At 38.8% G+C, this 13258-nt stretch overlaps 1 protein-coding gene across 2 annotated transcripts in view; it reads left to right on the top strand.

Annotated features, from left to right (window-relative positions):
* The first annotated feature begins 1037 nt into the window (after positions 1-1037).
* The window catches only part of LOC124605514 (origin recognition complex subunit 2), a 108486-nt gene continuing 96265 nt past the window's right edge, over positions 1038-13258 (top strand). Inside the window, exons 1-2 of one of the 2 annotated variants that reach the window (XM_047137255.1) lie at positions 1038-1325; positions 1412-1600. In XM_047137255.1, coding sequence (XP_046993211.1) covers positions 1223-1325; positions 1412-1600 — 292 coding nt within the window. In that variant the 5' untranslated portion in view covers positions 1038-1222. Of the gene's footprint in view, positions 1326-1411; positions 1601-1675; positions 2330-13258 lie in introns of those variants that run through there. The other variant, XM_047137256.1, reaches the window with a different exon arrangement.

Genomic DNA, 13258 nt, shown 5'->3' with positions numbered 1-13258 from the left:
GCCTAAAGGAAAAAGACCTTGATTCATGTATGCATTTCTTATGCACTTGACACTGTCCAAATTATCACGTTTACCGTGAGGTTGATCAATGGAACAGGGAACTAACTAACTAACTTCCCACATGTGAGAAGTGAAACAAGAAGTTGAAATATCCAACCAGTTTTCTGTCTCAAGAATTTTATTTAGCAAATTCCTATTTGATTTATTCTTCAATCTTACTTCCATGAAAATACAGTCACTACGTCCTATGTGGCCAGTCATTTCTGTTAGCAGTCTATAGTGGTCTGATATTGCAGTCTTTATAACTTGCTTGTACCTTCACGTTCTGCGAAACGTTTGTAATAGCATAGTCTGTCAGTCAATCGGAAGTAAGATTATATACTTCTGGTTTAAATTTCAATGCTGGTTGGAACACTCTACTGCCAAGTATACGTTAATATTAACGTCTCCTTTCACCATAAGTGGACTGAGTACTTTCATTAAAATAAATTTGTGATTGAAATCGTGTTCAGTGGGAAGGGGAGTCCAGCTGGAACACAACATAATATCCGCCCGTTTGATCGACTGTTGCGCAAGCATTGCCTTGCCCGACCCTCTCCTGCCCTGTGAACCCTGTGTCATCTGGAAAACCATTGCTGGTTGTGCCTGCAGAAAACGTAGCACAGTGACACGTGTAGGCCAAGAAACAGCTGTGACTGGGTCCGTCCGACCCGTATTACTCAACCAAACGTCAATTACGTGTTATTTTAATCGAAGTACACATGGGTGTGAGAACTCTATTGGTTAGTTATTACAAATTTTCTAGTCTATCTACGTACAGCGATTGCTATAATCAGTCGATGATTATGTTTTTTTACATGTGGCAATATCTCATTTTCCTTTCAGTTTCCCTTTATGCATGATCCTGTGACCTCAACACTTGTAGAGATCACTAGCGTAATCGGTTGTATCTTTGATCTCTGCGTCTTGTGGAATCGTCTACATCTTCGATTGTATTTGCCTCACTGTGCGTCGTTGTTTTGTTTAGCGCGGGAAATTGATGTGGATTGTGAGGAATGTGTACATAATGCGTGATATTGGAAGAAGTATTTGGGATTCTTACTTTACTAATGGGCATTTTGATATTGACATTAAAGCGATCCCCTGAAAACTCCTCAGTGCAGTAATTTAATAGCTATAAATTAATAGAAACAAGTTAATTACTGAAATTTTAATTTGAAGTATGGAAAAACTGAAGAAGCGTGTAATAGAAATACGAAGTATATCAGATGACGATGTTGAGACAATTATTAAACCACTGTCTGTAGTCATAGAAGACCCTAAAGGTGATATTAATGGGAACACCACTGAATTTACTATTGCTGATACTCGTCATTGTGAGACATTGTAGATTTCATGATTTTTTTTTTAGGGGCGAGGATGACACGAAGTAGGAACAACAAGGTAATACCATCACAGATACAGAAAACACCTTCGCGGAGACAGTCATCTCGTATATCAAGAGTCGCACCAATAGTAGAAGAAGATGAAGATGAGGAAGATACGTTCGTTGATAACGCCAGAATTGCTGCTTCTGTCGTGTCCGATACGCCGAAGGGAGGTGAATAAAACATAGACAAATGACTGTTATTGTATTAATCTGTCAGCACTTTTGAACATTCATATGTTTGTACACTTCTGACATTATCAGCGTGGGCGATCTGTAGTATCGTGAACACTGAATAAATTTTCAGCCGCCAAGACCGCCGAATCATTTATTCATATAGGTGACCTGTTAGGCAATTCTCTGACGAAGCCTTCCGATCTAAAAGACAACAGAGAATTGCCGAAACCGGTCATCTATATGAGTAAATGATTTTAGTGATCGTGGTAGTTGCAAATTTATTTTGTGTTCACATTCCCATGTTTACACTGCTGCAAACTTACTTATTAAGTTTTCTAACCAAACCCTCTCGTAAATAATACAGAATAATAAGTGGATATTAAAGAAGGCCTCAAAACAACTCATTAGCTCCAAATTAAGATTTGTTCTTCCAATGTGGCTACGTTCATAGAAAGCTGGACGAAAAGTTATTATTCGTTTAGCGTACAATATTGCGGAACAAAGTATTAGTCTATAGTTATAAGACAGTGGTACTAACGAAAAGTAGGTTAAACATCTGAATCTGTCAGTTTAACGTAGAGGACAAAAGCAAATCTAAATGTCAGTATGGTTAAGCACTAAAATTGCTCCAGGGAGATGAAATGACCCCAGACTAACAAGTGGCGATAGCCTTTGATACTGTGGGCAGTGATGTCTTGCAGAGTTTAGCTTCTGTTCTGCAACAAAGTGAGTACTGAAATGATTAGTGTATTGCTTTTTTTATAGTTTCTGTATGTATGCTTTGAGAAAAACAACCACTTTGAAAAAAGCCACTGCTTCTCCTGTACTACTCAGCTGGATGTTTTCATCTGACATTGGTACCTCCAAGAAAGCAGTTGTGTAACTTTACAAAGATCACTATCAGCTGGCTATATACTGGCAAAGTAAAGATCCATCTGATATTGGGATTAAGTGGAATCTGCAGTCTTTAACCCAAGTAGTCTGATAAATTGCAGGAAGAGTGGCTAGGCAGGTATTCTTTTACTGTTTGGGGCTTTCCTGTTTCATGCCTGATTGTCACTGGAAACATTTTCTAGATTTTTGCAGCAAAATATAAAACTCACATTGTGAACCATAGAGAGAGATCTGCACTATTTTCTTGTCATGTGCTTCCGTGGAATAAATACTTTTTTTCACTTTTGGTACCATGTCCCAGAAGATTATAGCATATGAGAGAGGTGAGTGAAAGGATACTAGCAGTCCTGTCTGCAGACTGATGTGGCAAAAGATATTTATGAGTGCAAAGTGTGCAGAACTGAACTTTCTGTTGATGTTGTGTGCGTGTTGCTGTCAGCTCAGTTTTTCATCCATCTGAATGCCCAGGAACTTCACATATGGAGGCTCATCTAGTGTGTGCCTATTCATCACTGCTTCTGGTACTTGTAAATTATTTTTATTTGTTTGTAATTGCATAATGCAATCTTTTTTATTTTTTGTAAGATTAATGGTTAAAATGTTATCTGTGAACTAGTTGCAAGTCTGTTACATTAATCGTGTGTGTGTGTGTGTGTGTGTGTGTGTGTGTGTGTGTGTGTGTGTGTGTGGTGTTAAGGTAAGACTCCATCCATGCAAGAGAAGGGTCCTTCATGCTACATCATTTCAGTCTTCTTAGCAACATTTTTTGGTCCACTCAATGAAAGGTCTTGGCAAGATCACATAAAATGCCAAAAAGGTAATTTTCATTGCTTAGTTCTACTAATGCAAAGTTGTTGAGGTCATATATTGCTTCCTCTGCATAGAAGTCCTTATAGAAGCGTGATTGAGCTGCTGTTAAAAGCTTATAGCTTTCAACCCTGTCTCACTTTTTTTCTTACCGACTTGCTTTTATTTTTGTTAACTTTTACATCTGCTGTCTGATTGCTGTACATATTTTAAATAGCATTTGCACTGTGTATTTTATTCCTTTTAGGTCACTTGGTTAAAAGTTTTTTAAATCTGCAAATGCCTCAATACTGAAAGTTATGATTCCACTCATCTGCTTTGACCTGTGACATTATCAAATTCGCAGATACACCTGTTCACCTGTTTCAACCGTATACAATATGGCAACCATAACGTCATGAATACACCTGCAAACAAACGTAACATGTGAAGTATTTAATGCCAGTAACAAAATTAAACTACCGGACAGCTGTGGAAAGTAGGTGGAATTGAGTGGGGTCAAACTAAATATACAACAGTAAGAATAATGATACCATTCCAAACCAGATATCAAGCCAAAGATATTCATGAAGAGGCAAAATTAGTTCTCTTTGCTGATGATACAGTATAGTAATCACACCTGACAAACAAGAATTAACTGATGAAATTGTCAATAATGTCTTTCAGAAAATTACTAAGTGGTTCCTTGTAAATGGACTCTCACTGAATTTTGATAAGACTCAGTACATACAGTTGTGTACAGTAAATGGTATGACGCCATTAATAAATATAGACCTTAATCAGAAGCATATAGCTAAGGTAGAATATTCAAAATTTATAGGTGTGTCCATTGATGAGAGATTAAATTGGAAGAAATACATTGATGATCTGCTGAAACATTTGAGTTCAGCTACTTATGCAATAAGGGTCATTGCAAATTTTGGTGATAAACATATTAGTAAATTAGCTTACTACACCTATTTTCACTCATTGCTTGCATATGGCATCATATTTTGGGATAATTCATCACTGAGGAATAAAGTATTTATTGCACAAAAGCGTGTAATCAGAATAATAGCTGGAGTCCACCCAAGATCATCCTGCAGACATTTATTTAAGGATCTAGGGATATTCACAGTAGCTTCTCAGTATATATACTCTCTTATGAACTTGTATCACCACCAACGTCAATATACACAAACAACTGTAAACATAAACAAACATACTATGCGTATTATTCGCATAGACCGTGTTGACACTCGGCACAGTTGCTGATGAGAGCAACCGTAAATGGGAAATGCCTTTATGATCACTCCTGTCAGCCAACTTGATTTGTGTGGATAATACTATAATAAAAAAATAACAACAAAAGTAAAACCAAACCCACTGTCACCTAAATCTAGGCTGGCCAACCCCCTCCTCTCTACATGCAGAACCTAAAATACAAAACAAAATCACCCTTAAGCAGTCAAAATAACTGTAGGAACTTGATTGTTTACACCACATAGGCCAAATGAGACAAGCAATGATATGCTCTTAAATTTCTGTAAAATATCCTGTATTGACTAATAAAGAAAAACACTATGAAATTTCCAGCCATAACAAACACACAGAACTAATAATACAAACACAAGCAAGAATCTGTCACCCATAATATGCAAAATCAAAGTAACTCACTGATAAAACGGCGTAAACTCATCCGGTGACAACCTCACACACGCAGCTAAAAATGTCAAATGACTCGCTAAGATATCTAACAACTACTTCAATACATAAACATCCAACGCAAGAGAGTACCACCAAATTGTACAACATGCCATCTACGATCATGACGTGACTCAAAAGCTGTTTTGGCTGATGTCACACAACACAATTACGTCATGGGCTAAAGCAGACCGGTGTAACTGCAACTTTCGGTTGGTCCACCAATGCTATAACCATCCTTCTGCTTATTTATTTATTTGTGTTTGAGGCATTACCTGCATTCCACATATTTACTTCAGTTGACTGTTCATTCTGGTGAGGAATGCAAAAGTTGTGTAAAAAGTCTCCTTTGTAGACTAACAGCATTTTTTCAGTATCCTGTTAATGAACTGAAGTCTGCCACCCACCTTACCTATTACTGAGCTTATGTGATCATTTCATATCCATATAAATTCTCACACTCAGATATTTGTATGAGGCAAGAAATTTTAATTGCGAAGCTTTGCTATTGTTGTCATATGATTCTGTGATTTTTTTATGAAGTGCATAATTTTACATTTCCCTACATTTATAGTAAGTTTCCAGTATCTGTACCAGTTTGAAATCTTATCAAGATCTGAGTGAAAGTTTCTGCAGCTCTTTTTCAGACAGTACTACATTGTAGATAACTGCATCAACTGCTACAAATATTGCATGCTAGGTCATTAAAATGCAACATGGACAGTAATGGTCCCAACAAACACCCAACGGGTAAACCTGAAGTTTCTTCTGCTTTTGTTGCTGACACTCCATCCACGATAACGTGCAACATTCTGCCTACGAAGAATTTTGTTTTGAAGAGCCAGGGACTGCTAGTTGTGAGCCTTGTGTCAGTCAGACTCCTGCTGCTGTCTGGTACACACTTATAGAGCAACAAGTCATGTATTCAGTTGCTTCAATGTTTTCTTAGTAGAATATTTCTTAAATTTTATGCATGCTTTTTTTTCTATTTAAAACGTGTAATCTCATGGTTTCTAACTGTAATGTGTTGCCAGGCAGTCTGTAGCATAATTTTCATTTCTGCTGAACAACCAGCATCAAGGCTTATAAGGTGTAGTAATAAGCATTACTGGTGTAGTGAAACAATTGAAAGAGTTACAAGCAAATAAGTTGCCAGGTTGTGATGTAATCCCAATTTGGTTTTACAAAGAGGACTCTTCCACATTGGCATCTTACTATGCTTGCATTTACCATGAATCTCTTGCCCAGTGCAAAGTCTTTTGTGATTGGGAAAAGGTGTAAGCAACTCCTGTATGTAAGAAGAGTAAAACAATAGGCACACAAAGTTACAGATAGATGTCTTTAACATTGATTTGCTGCAAATTCCTTTAACATACTTCCAGTTTGCATGTGACAAATTTCCTTAAAAGGGAAAAGCTTCTGTTCACAAATCAGCACAGTTTTTGAAAGCATCGCTCATGTGAAACGCAGCTTGCATTTTTCTCACATGATATCCTGTGAAGCGTGGATGAAGACTACTAGGCAGATTCCATATTCCTAAATTTCCGTAAAGTGTTTGACATGATACTGCACTGCCGACTGTTAATGATTATATAAGCATATAGAATAGGTTCACAGATATGTGAGTGGTTTGAATACTTCCTAAGTAACAGAGCACAGTATGTTGTCCTTGATGTTTGGAGGGTTCATCAGAGACAAGGGTATCGTCAATAACTCCCCAGGATGTGTAATAGGGGCATGGTTGTTATCTATACACATAAATGATCAGCTGGATAGGGTAAGCAGCAGTCTGTGGTTGTATGTCAATGATGCTGTGATGTACGGATAGGTGTCGTCGTTGGAGTGACAGTAAGAGGGTACAAAGTGACTGAGACAAAATTTCTAGTTGGTGTGATGAATGGAGCTAGCTCTAAATGTAGAAAAATGTAAGTTAATGCAGACGAAAAAAAAAAATGAAGTTTGAGTACTGCATTAATAGTGTGCTGCTTGACATAGTCATGTTGATTGAATACCAAGGCATATCATTGCAAAGCAATATGAAACGGAAAGAGAATGTGAGGCCCTGTTCAGTAATGTTCGAGTGTTTGTGATCAGCACCATGTCAGATTAAGGAAGACACCGAAATGATTAAGAGGCAGGCTACTATATTTCTTGCTGGTAGGTTTGGAAAACATGCGAGTGTTACGGAGGTGCTTTGGGAACTTGAATGGGAATCCCTGGAGAGAAGGCATATTCTTTCTGAGGAACATTCTTGAGAAAATTTAAAGAACCGGCTTTCAAGGATGACCGCAGAACAATCCTCCATACATTTCGCGTAAGGAGCTTGAAGATAAGATTAGAGATATTAGGGATTGTATTGAGGCATATAGATAGTCATATTTCCACTGCTCTGTTTGCCAGTGGAACCGGAAGGGAAATTACTAGAAGCGCTACAGGGTACCCTCCGCCACGCATCATATGGTGGCTTGCAGAGTTTGTATGTTGATGTAGATCCTCAACCAACCCACAGATGTTGTTTGCTACCCCATGTATTCAAACTTTTGTTAATCAGTGACAGCAGGGATTGACTCTACTGTGTTTACTTTCCTTTCAGGATGACTTGAAAGTATTTTCAGAATCCATGCTGATTGCCATGGAGGATGATACTCTTTTTGATATACCTCATTATGTTTGAGCTCATAATTCGTTTTTTAGAATTTTGCAACATATGGATGTCAGTGAGTTGGGATGGAAATTTTGTGGATTGTTTCTGTTATATTGTTGTAGACAGGTGTGACATGTTTTTTTTCCAATCAATGAGCATTTTTTTCTCTCCCTCTCAGGAGAGAGCCTGAATGAAAAGTGGCTGTGAAGAGGCCAATGTGTGTAGACTTCAATGACTGCTGCACGAAAATCTTGTAGAAAGATTTCTCATAAAAACCAAAGCAATTCTGGCCATACTGAAAAGCTATCAGTGGACCAAAGTTACTGTCCATACACCCAAGATGTTTAGGAACTGAAAATGGGGGTAGTAAAGCAAAAGCAGAAATACTGAATTCCATTTTCGTATGTCCCTTTACAAAGGAAAATACACAGATGTGCTACCCAGTTTATGTTCCTTTACAAAGGAAGATATGCAGATGTGCTGCCCAGTTTACTCTTCACACTACTGCAAAGATTAGTCATATAGCTATATATTAGTCATATAGCTATATTAGTATAAATGGCTTTGAGAAATAGCAAAATTCACTAAAATTAAACTAGGCTTTAAGGCCTGAAGGGATTCCTTTCAGATTCCATAGAGAACTTGCAGTTGAGTTAGCGTTCATCTTAACCATAATATACTGTATATTCCTGGGAGGTATAGTACGGTTAAGATGAAAGCTAACTCAGCTGCAAGTTCTCGGCAGCACATCTGTGTATCTTTCATTGTAAAGGAACATACAAATATGGAATTTTGTATTTCTGCTTTAGCTTTGTTATCTCCAGTTTCAGTTCCTGTGATGTCCTGGAGTGTAGTAATTTTGGCCCACTTATAGCTTTTAAATATGACCAGAATTGCTTTGGGTTTTATGAGAAATCTTTTGATAAGATTTTCATGCAGCAGTCGTTAAGGCTACACACGTTGGTCTCTTCACAGCCAAATGCTTTTCATTCAGCATCTCTCTGGTGTTTTGTTTCACACCTATTAAGCAGTAGGCTCTGTTTCTTCAGAAGTTTTTTTTGCATTGTCTGTATATCATGAAGGGATAATTCTATCATGAACTGTTTTGCCATGTACATATCTGTCAAGTGTATGGTAACTACAGTGCCAAGAGGTAAATGTTTTGAGTTCCTCTTTATGATGTGGCAAGACTGCCTCTATATCTAACATATTAAATTTTTATCGTGTAATTGGATAGATAAAAAATCTGCTCACCAAGTGGTGGCAGAACATACACATAAAAGGAGGTTATAATTAGGCAATCTTTCGGAGCCAGTGGCTCTTCCTTCAGTCAGAAGGGTTGAAGGGGAGGGGAGAGGGATGAAAGAAAAGGACTGGAGAAGCCTAGGAAAAGGGGTAGATTTCAGAAAAGTCACCCAGAACCACAGATCAGGGGAGACTTACTGGGTGGGATGAGGCTGATTGTTGGGGACTACACTGAATGAGATTTGAATACCGGAGAGCTTAAAGCTGTAAGACAGGGTAGTATACAAGACTAGAGAGTACTGCTAAAACATTGTGTACAAGTTAATAAGAGTGAGAAGCTAAGTGCATTGCACGTAACATAGGTGGGAGGGGGACAGAGAAAAATACACAGGTGAGAAAATGAAAGGTGTAGAAAACTAAAGTGGAGAGAAGAAAGAAATAGTTACTGTGAAGAAATGCTGAGATAATGTAAATTAAGGCCATATGGGTGGCAAGGACCAAGGCTGTGTTGTGGGGCTGGTTCCCATTTGTGGAGTTCTGCGAAACTGGCATCTGGGGGAAGAATCCAGATGGCGTGTGTGGTGAAAGAGTCACTGAGGCCACAATAGTCATGTTGTAGAGCACATTCTGCAGCAGGATACTGTGTGTCACCAGTATACACACTCTGCCTATGCCCATTCATCCTAGCTGATATTTTGGTGGTAGTCATGCCGATGTAAAAGGCCAAACAGTGTTAAATAACAGCTGGTATATGACGTGTGTCATTTCACAGATGGCTCTCCCTTTGATAGTACCCTATCTTTTGCCAGTTACAGGGCAGGTATAGGTGGTGTTAGAAGGATGCATAGGGCAAATCTTGCAGAGGGGGCGGTCACAGGAGTAGGAGCCATAGGGTAGGGAGATGGGTGCAGAAGGAGCATAGGGTCTGACAGGAAAATTGTGGAGATTGGAAGGGCGATGAAAAACTATTTTAGGTGTGGTGGACAAAATTTCAGACAGAATGGATCTCATTTCAGGGCATGGGTGTAGGAAGTCATGGCCTTGTCAAAGTAACTGATTAATACATTACAGGCCATAATAATACTGAGTGACCAGTGGTGTGCTCTGAAGTTGTTTTTTGAAGGAATCAGCAGTACCAGGATTAGATGTGATAACCTTGAAAATCTGCTTTTGAACTAGCTGGTGGAGTAATTATGTCCAGTGAAGGCTGAGGTGAGGATGACCGTGTATTGCTCTAAGGAATCTGCATCAAAACAAATACATTTGCCTTGAATGCCAAGGCTGTATGGGAGAGAACGTTTGACATGGAAAGGGTGGAAACTGTCAGAATGTAAGTGCTGTTGTTTGTTAGTAGGTTTAATACAAACAGAAGTGTGCAGCTGGCTTATGGTGAGGATGAGATCAACATCAAGGAAAGTGACATGGGATTCGGAATAGGACCACCATCATCATTATCATCATCATCATTTAAGACTGATTATGCCTTTCACCATTCAGTCTGGAGCATAGCCCCCTTATAAAATTCCTCCATGATCCCCTATTCAGTGCTAACATTGGTGCCTCTTCTGATGTTAAACCTATTACTTCAAAATCATTCTTAACCGTATCCAGGTACCTTCTCCTTGGTCTGCCCCGACTCCTCCTACCCTCTACTGCTGAACCCATGAGTCTCTTGGGTAACCTTGCTTCTCCCATGCGTGTAACATGACCCCACCATCTAAGCCTGTTCGCCCTGACTGCTACATCTATAGAGTTCATTCCCAGTTTTTCTTTGATTTCCTCATTGTGGACACCCTCCTGCCATTGTTCCCATCTGCTAGTACCTGCAATCATCCTGGCTACTTTCATATCTGTAACCTCAACCTTGTTGATAAGGTAACCTGAATCCACCCAGCTTTTGCTCCCATACAACAAAATTGGTCGAAAGATTGAACAGTGCACAGATAACTTAGTCTTGGTACTGACTTCCTTCTTGCAGAGGAGAGTAGATTGTAGCTGAGCGCTCACTGCATTAGCTTTGCTACACCTCGCTTCCAGTTCTTTCACTATGTTGCCATCCTGTGAGAATATGCATCCTAAGTACTTGAAACCGTCCACCTGTTCTAACTTTGTTCCTCCTATTTGGCACTCAATCCGTTTATATTTCTTTCCCACTGACATTACTTTCGTTTTGGAGATGCTAATTTTCATACCATAGTCCTTACATTTCTGATCTAGCTCTGAAATATTACTTTGCAAACTTTCAATCGAATCTGCCATCACGACTAAGTCATCTGCATATGCAAGACTGCTTATTTTGTGTTTACATATCTTAATCTCACCCAACCAGTCTATTGTTTTCAACATATGATCCATAAATAATATGAACAACAGTGGAGACAGGTTGCAGCCTTGTCTTACCCCTGAAACTACTCTGAACCGTGAACTCAATTTACCATCAACTCTAACTGCTGCCTGACTATCCATGTAAAGACCTTTAATTGCTTGCAAAAGTTTGCCTCCTATTCCATAATCTCGTAGAACAGACAATAACTTCCTCCTGGGAAACCGGTCATATGCCTTTTCTAGATCTATAACGCATAGATACATTTCCCTGTTCCACTCATAACACTTCTCCATTATTTGCCGTAAGCTAAAGATCTGGTCCTGACAACCTCTAAGGGGCCTAAACCCACACTGATTTTCATCCAGTTGGTCCTCAACTAATACTCGCACTTTCCTTTCAACAATACCAGAGAAGATTTTACCCACAACGCTGATTAAAGAGATACATCTGTAGTTGTTACAATCTTTTCTGTTTCCATGTTTAAAGATTGGTGTGATTACTGCTTTTTTCCAGTCTGATGGAACCTGTCCCAACTCCCAGGCCATTTCAATTATCCTGTGTAGCCATTTAAGACCTGACATTCCACTGTATTTGATGAGTTCCGACTTAATTTCATCCACCCCAACTGCTTTATTGCACTGCAATCTGTTGACCATTTTCTCCACTTCCTCAAATGTGATCCTATTTCCGTCATCATTCCTATCCCATTCTACCTCGAAATCTGAAACATTACTGATCGTATTTTCACCTACATTGGGCAACTCTTCAAAATATTCCCTCCATCTGCCCAAGGCATCCACAGGATTCACCAGCAGTTTTCCTGACCTGTCCAAAATACTTGTAATTTCCTTCTTACCTCCCTTTCGAAGATTGCTAATTACACTCCAGAATGGTTTTCCAACAGCTTGACCCATAGTCTCCAACCTGTTTCCAAAGTCTTCCCAAGATTTCTTCTTGGATGCTGCAATTATCTGTTTGGTTTTGTTTCTTTCTTCAACATAACTTTCTCTGTCTACCTGAGTTCTAGTATGTAGCCGTTTTGGTACGCCTTCTTTTTCTTTTTACAGGCTGCCTTGACTGTGTCATTCCACCAAGCTGTTTGCTTCATCCTACTTTTACACACTACTGTTCCAAGACATTCTTTATCCACTTCTAGTACTGTGTCCCTGTACCTTGTCCATTCCTTTTCCAATGACTGTAATTGACTACATTCAACTAACTGGTACCTTTCTGAGATCGCTGTTATGTACTTGTGCCTGATTTCCTTATCCTGAAGTTTCTCCACTCTTATCCTCCTACATATGGACCTGACCTCCTGCACTTTCGGCCTCACAATCCCAATTTCACTGCAAATTAAATAATGATCAGTGTCATCAAAGAATCCCCTGAATACACATGTGTCCCTAACAGCCTTCCTGAATTCCTGATCTGTTATTATATAGTCAATGACAGATCTGGTTCCCCTGCCTTCCCAAGTATACCGGTGAATGTTCTTATGTTTAAAAAAGGAGTTTGTGATTACTAAGCCCATACTGGCACAGAAATTCAAGAGTTGTTTCCCGCTCCTGTTGGCCTCCATATCCTCTCCAAATTTACCCATAACCTTTTCATACCCTTCTGTTCGATTTCCAATCCTGGCGTTAAAATCACCCATGAGCAGAACAGGACCATTTGAAATTTAATTGGGAGAAGGTATTCAGAGATTCTAGGAATTTTAACAGGTCAGCTTAGTTTAGTTATGTCATGTTCTGTAGATTATTTTATCGATATGATATGGAACAAGTCGGATTTCAAGATATATACACACACATGAGTAGTGCTAATATTAATATTACTGAAATTTTTAGTTCTACACATGCAACTATATTTAGAGGTACAATTTTTTTTTACCAGTTCTGAAACAGAAATTCATGACAGGAATAGAAGGAGTTGTCCAAAAAAAATGATTTTAAGCTAGATTTAAACCTTTATCTGCTACCTGCCAGACACTTTCTGTTGTTGGGCAAATGATCAAAGATTTTTGTTGCTGAATATGTACTCCTTTTTGAGCAACTGA

This window comes from Schistocerca americana, chromosome 3, assembly GCF_021461395.2.
Source record: "Schistocerca americana isolate TAMUIC-IGC-003095 chromosome 3, iqSchAmer2.1, whole genome shotgun sequence".
NCBI lineage: Eukaryota > Metazoa > Arthropoda > Insecta > Orthoptera > Acrididae > Schistocerca > Schistocerca americana.
The sequence above is the reverse complement of the archived record's forward strand: the minus strand, read 5'-3'. Positions and strand labels throughout refer to the sequence as shown.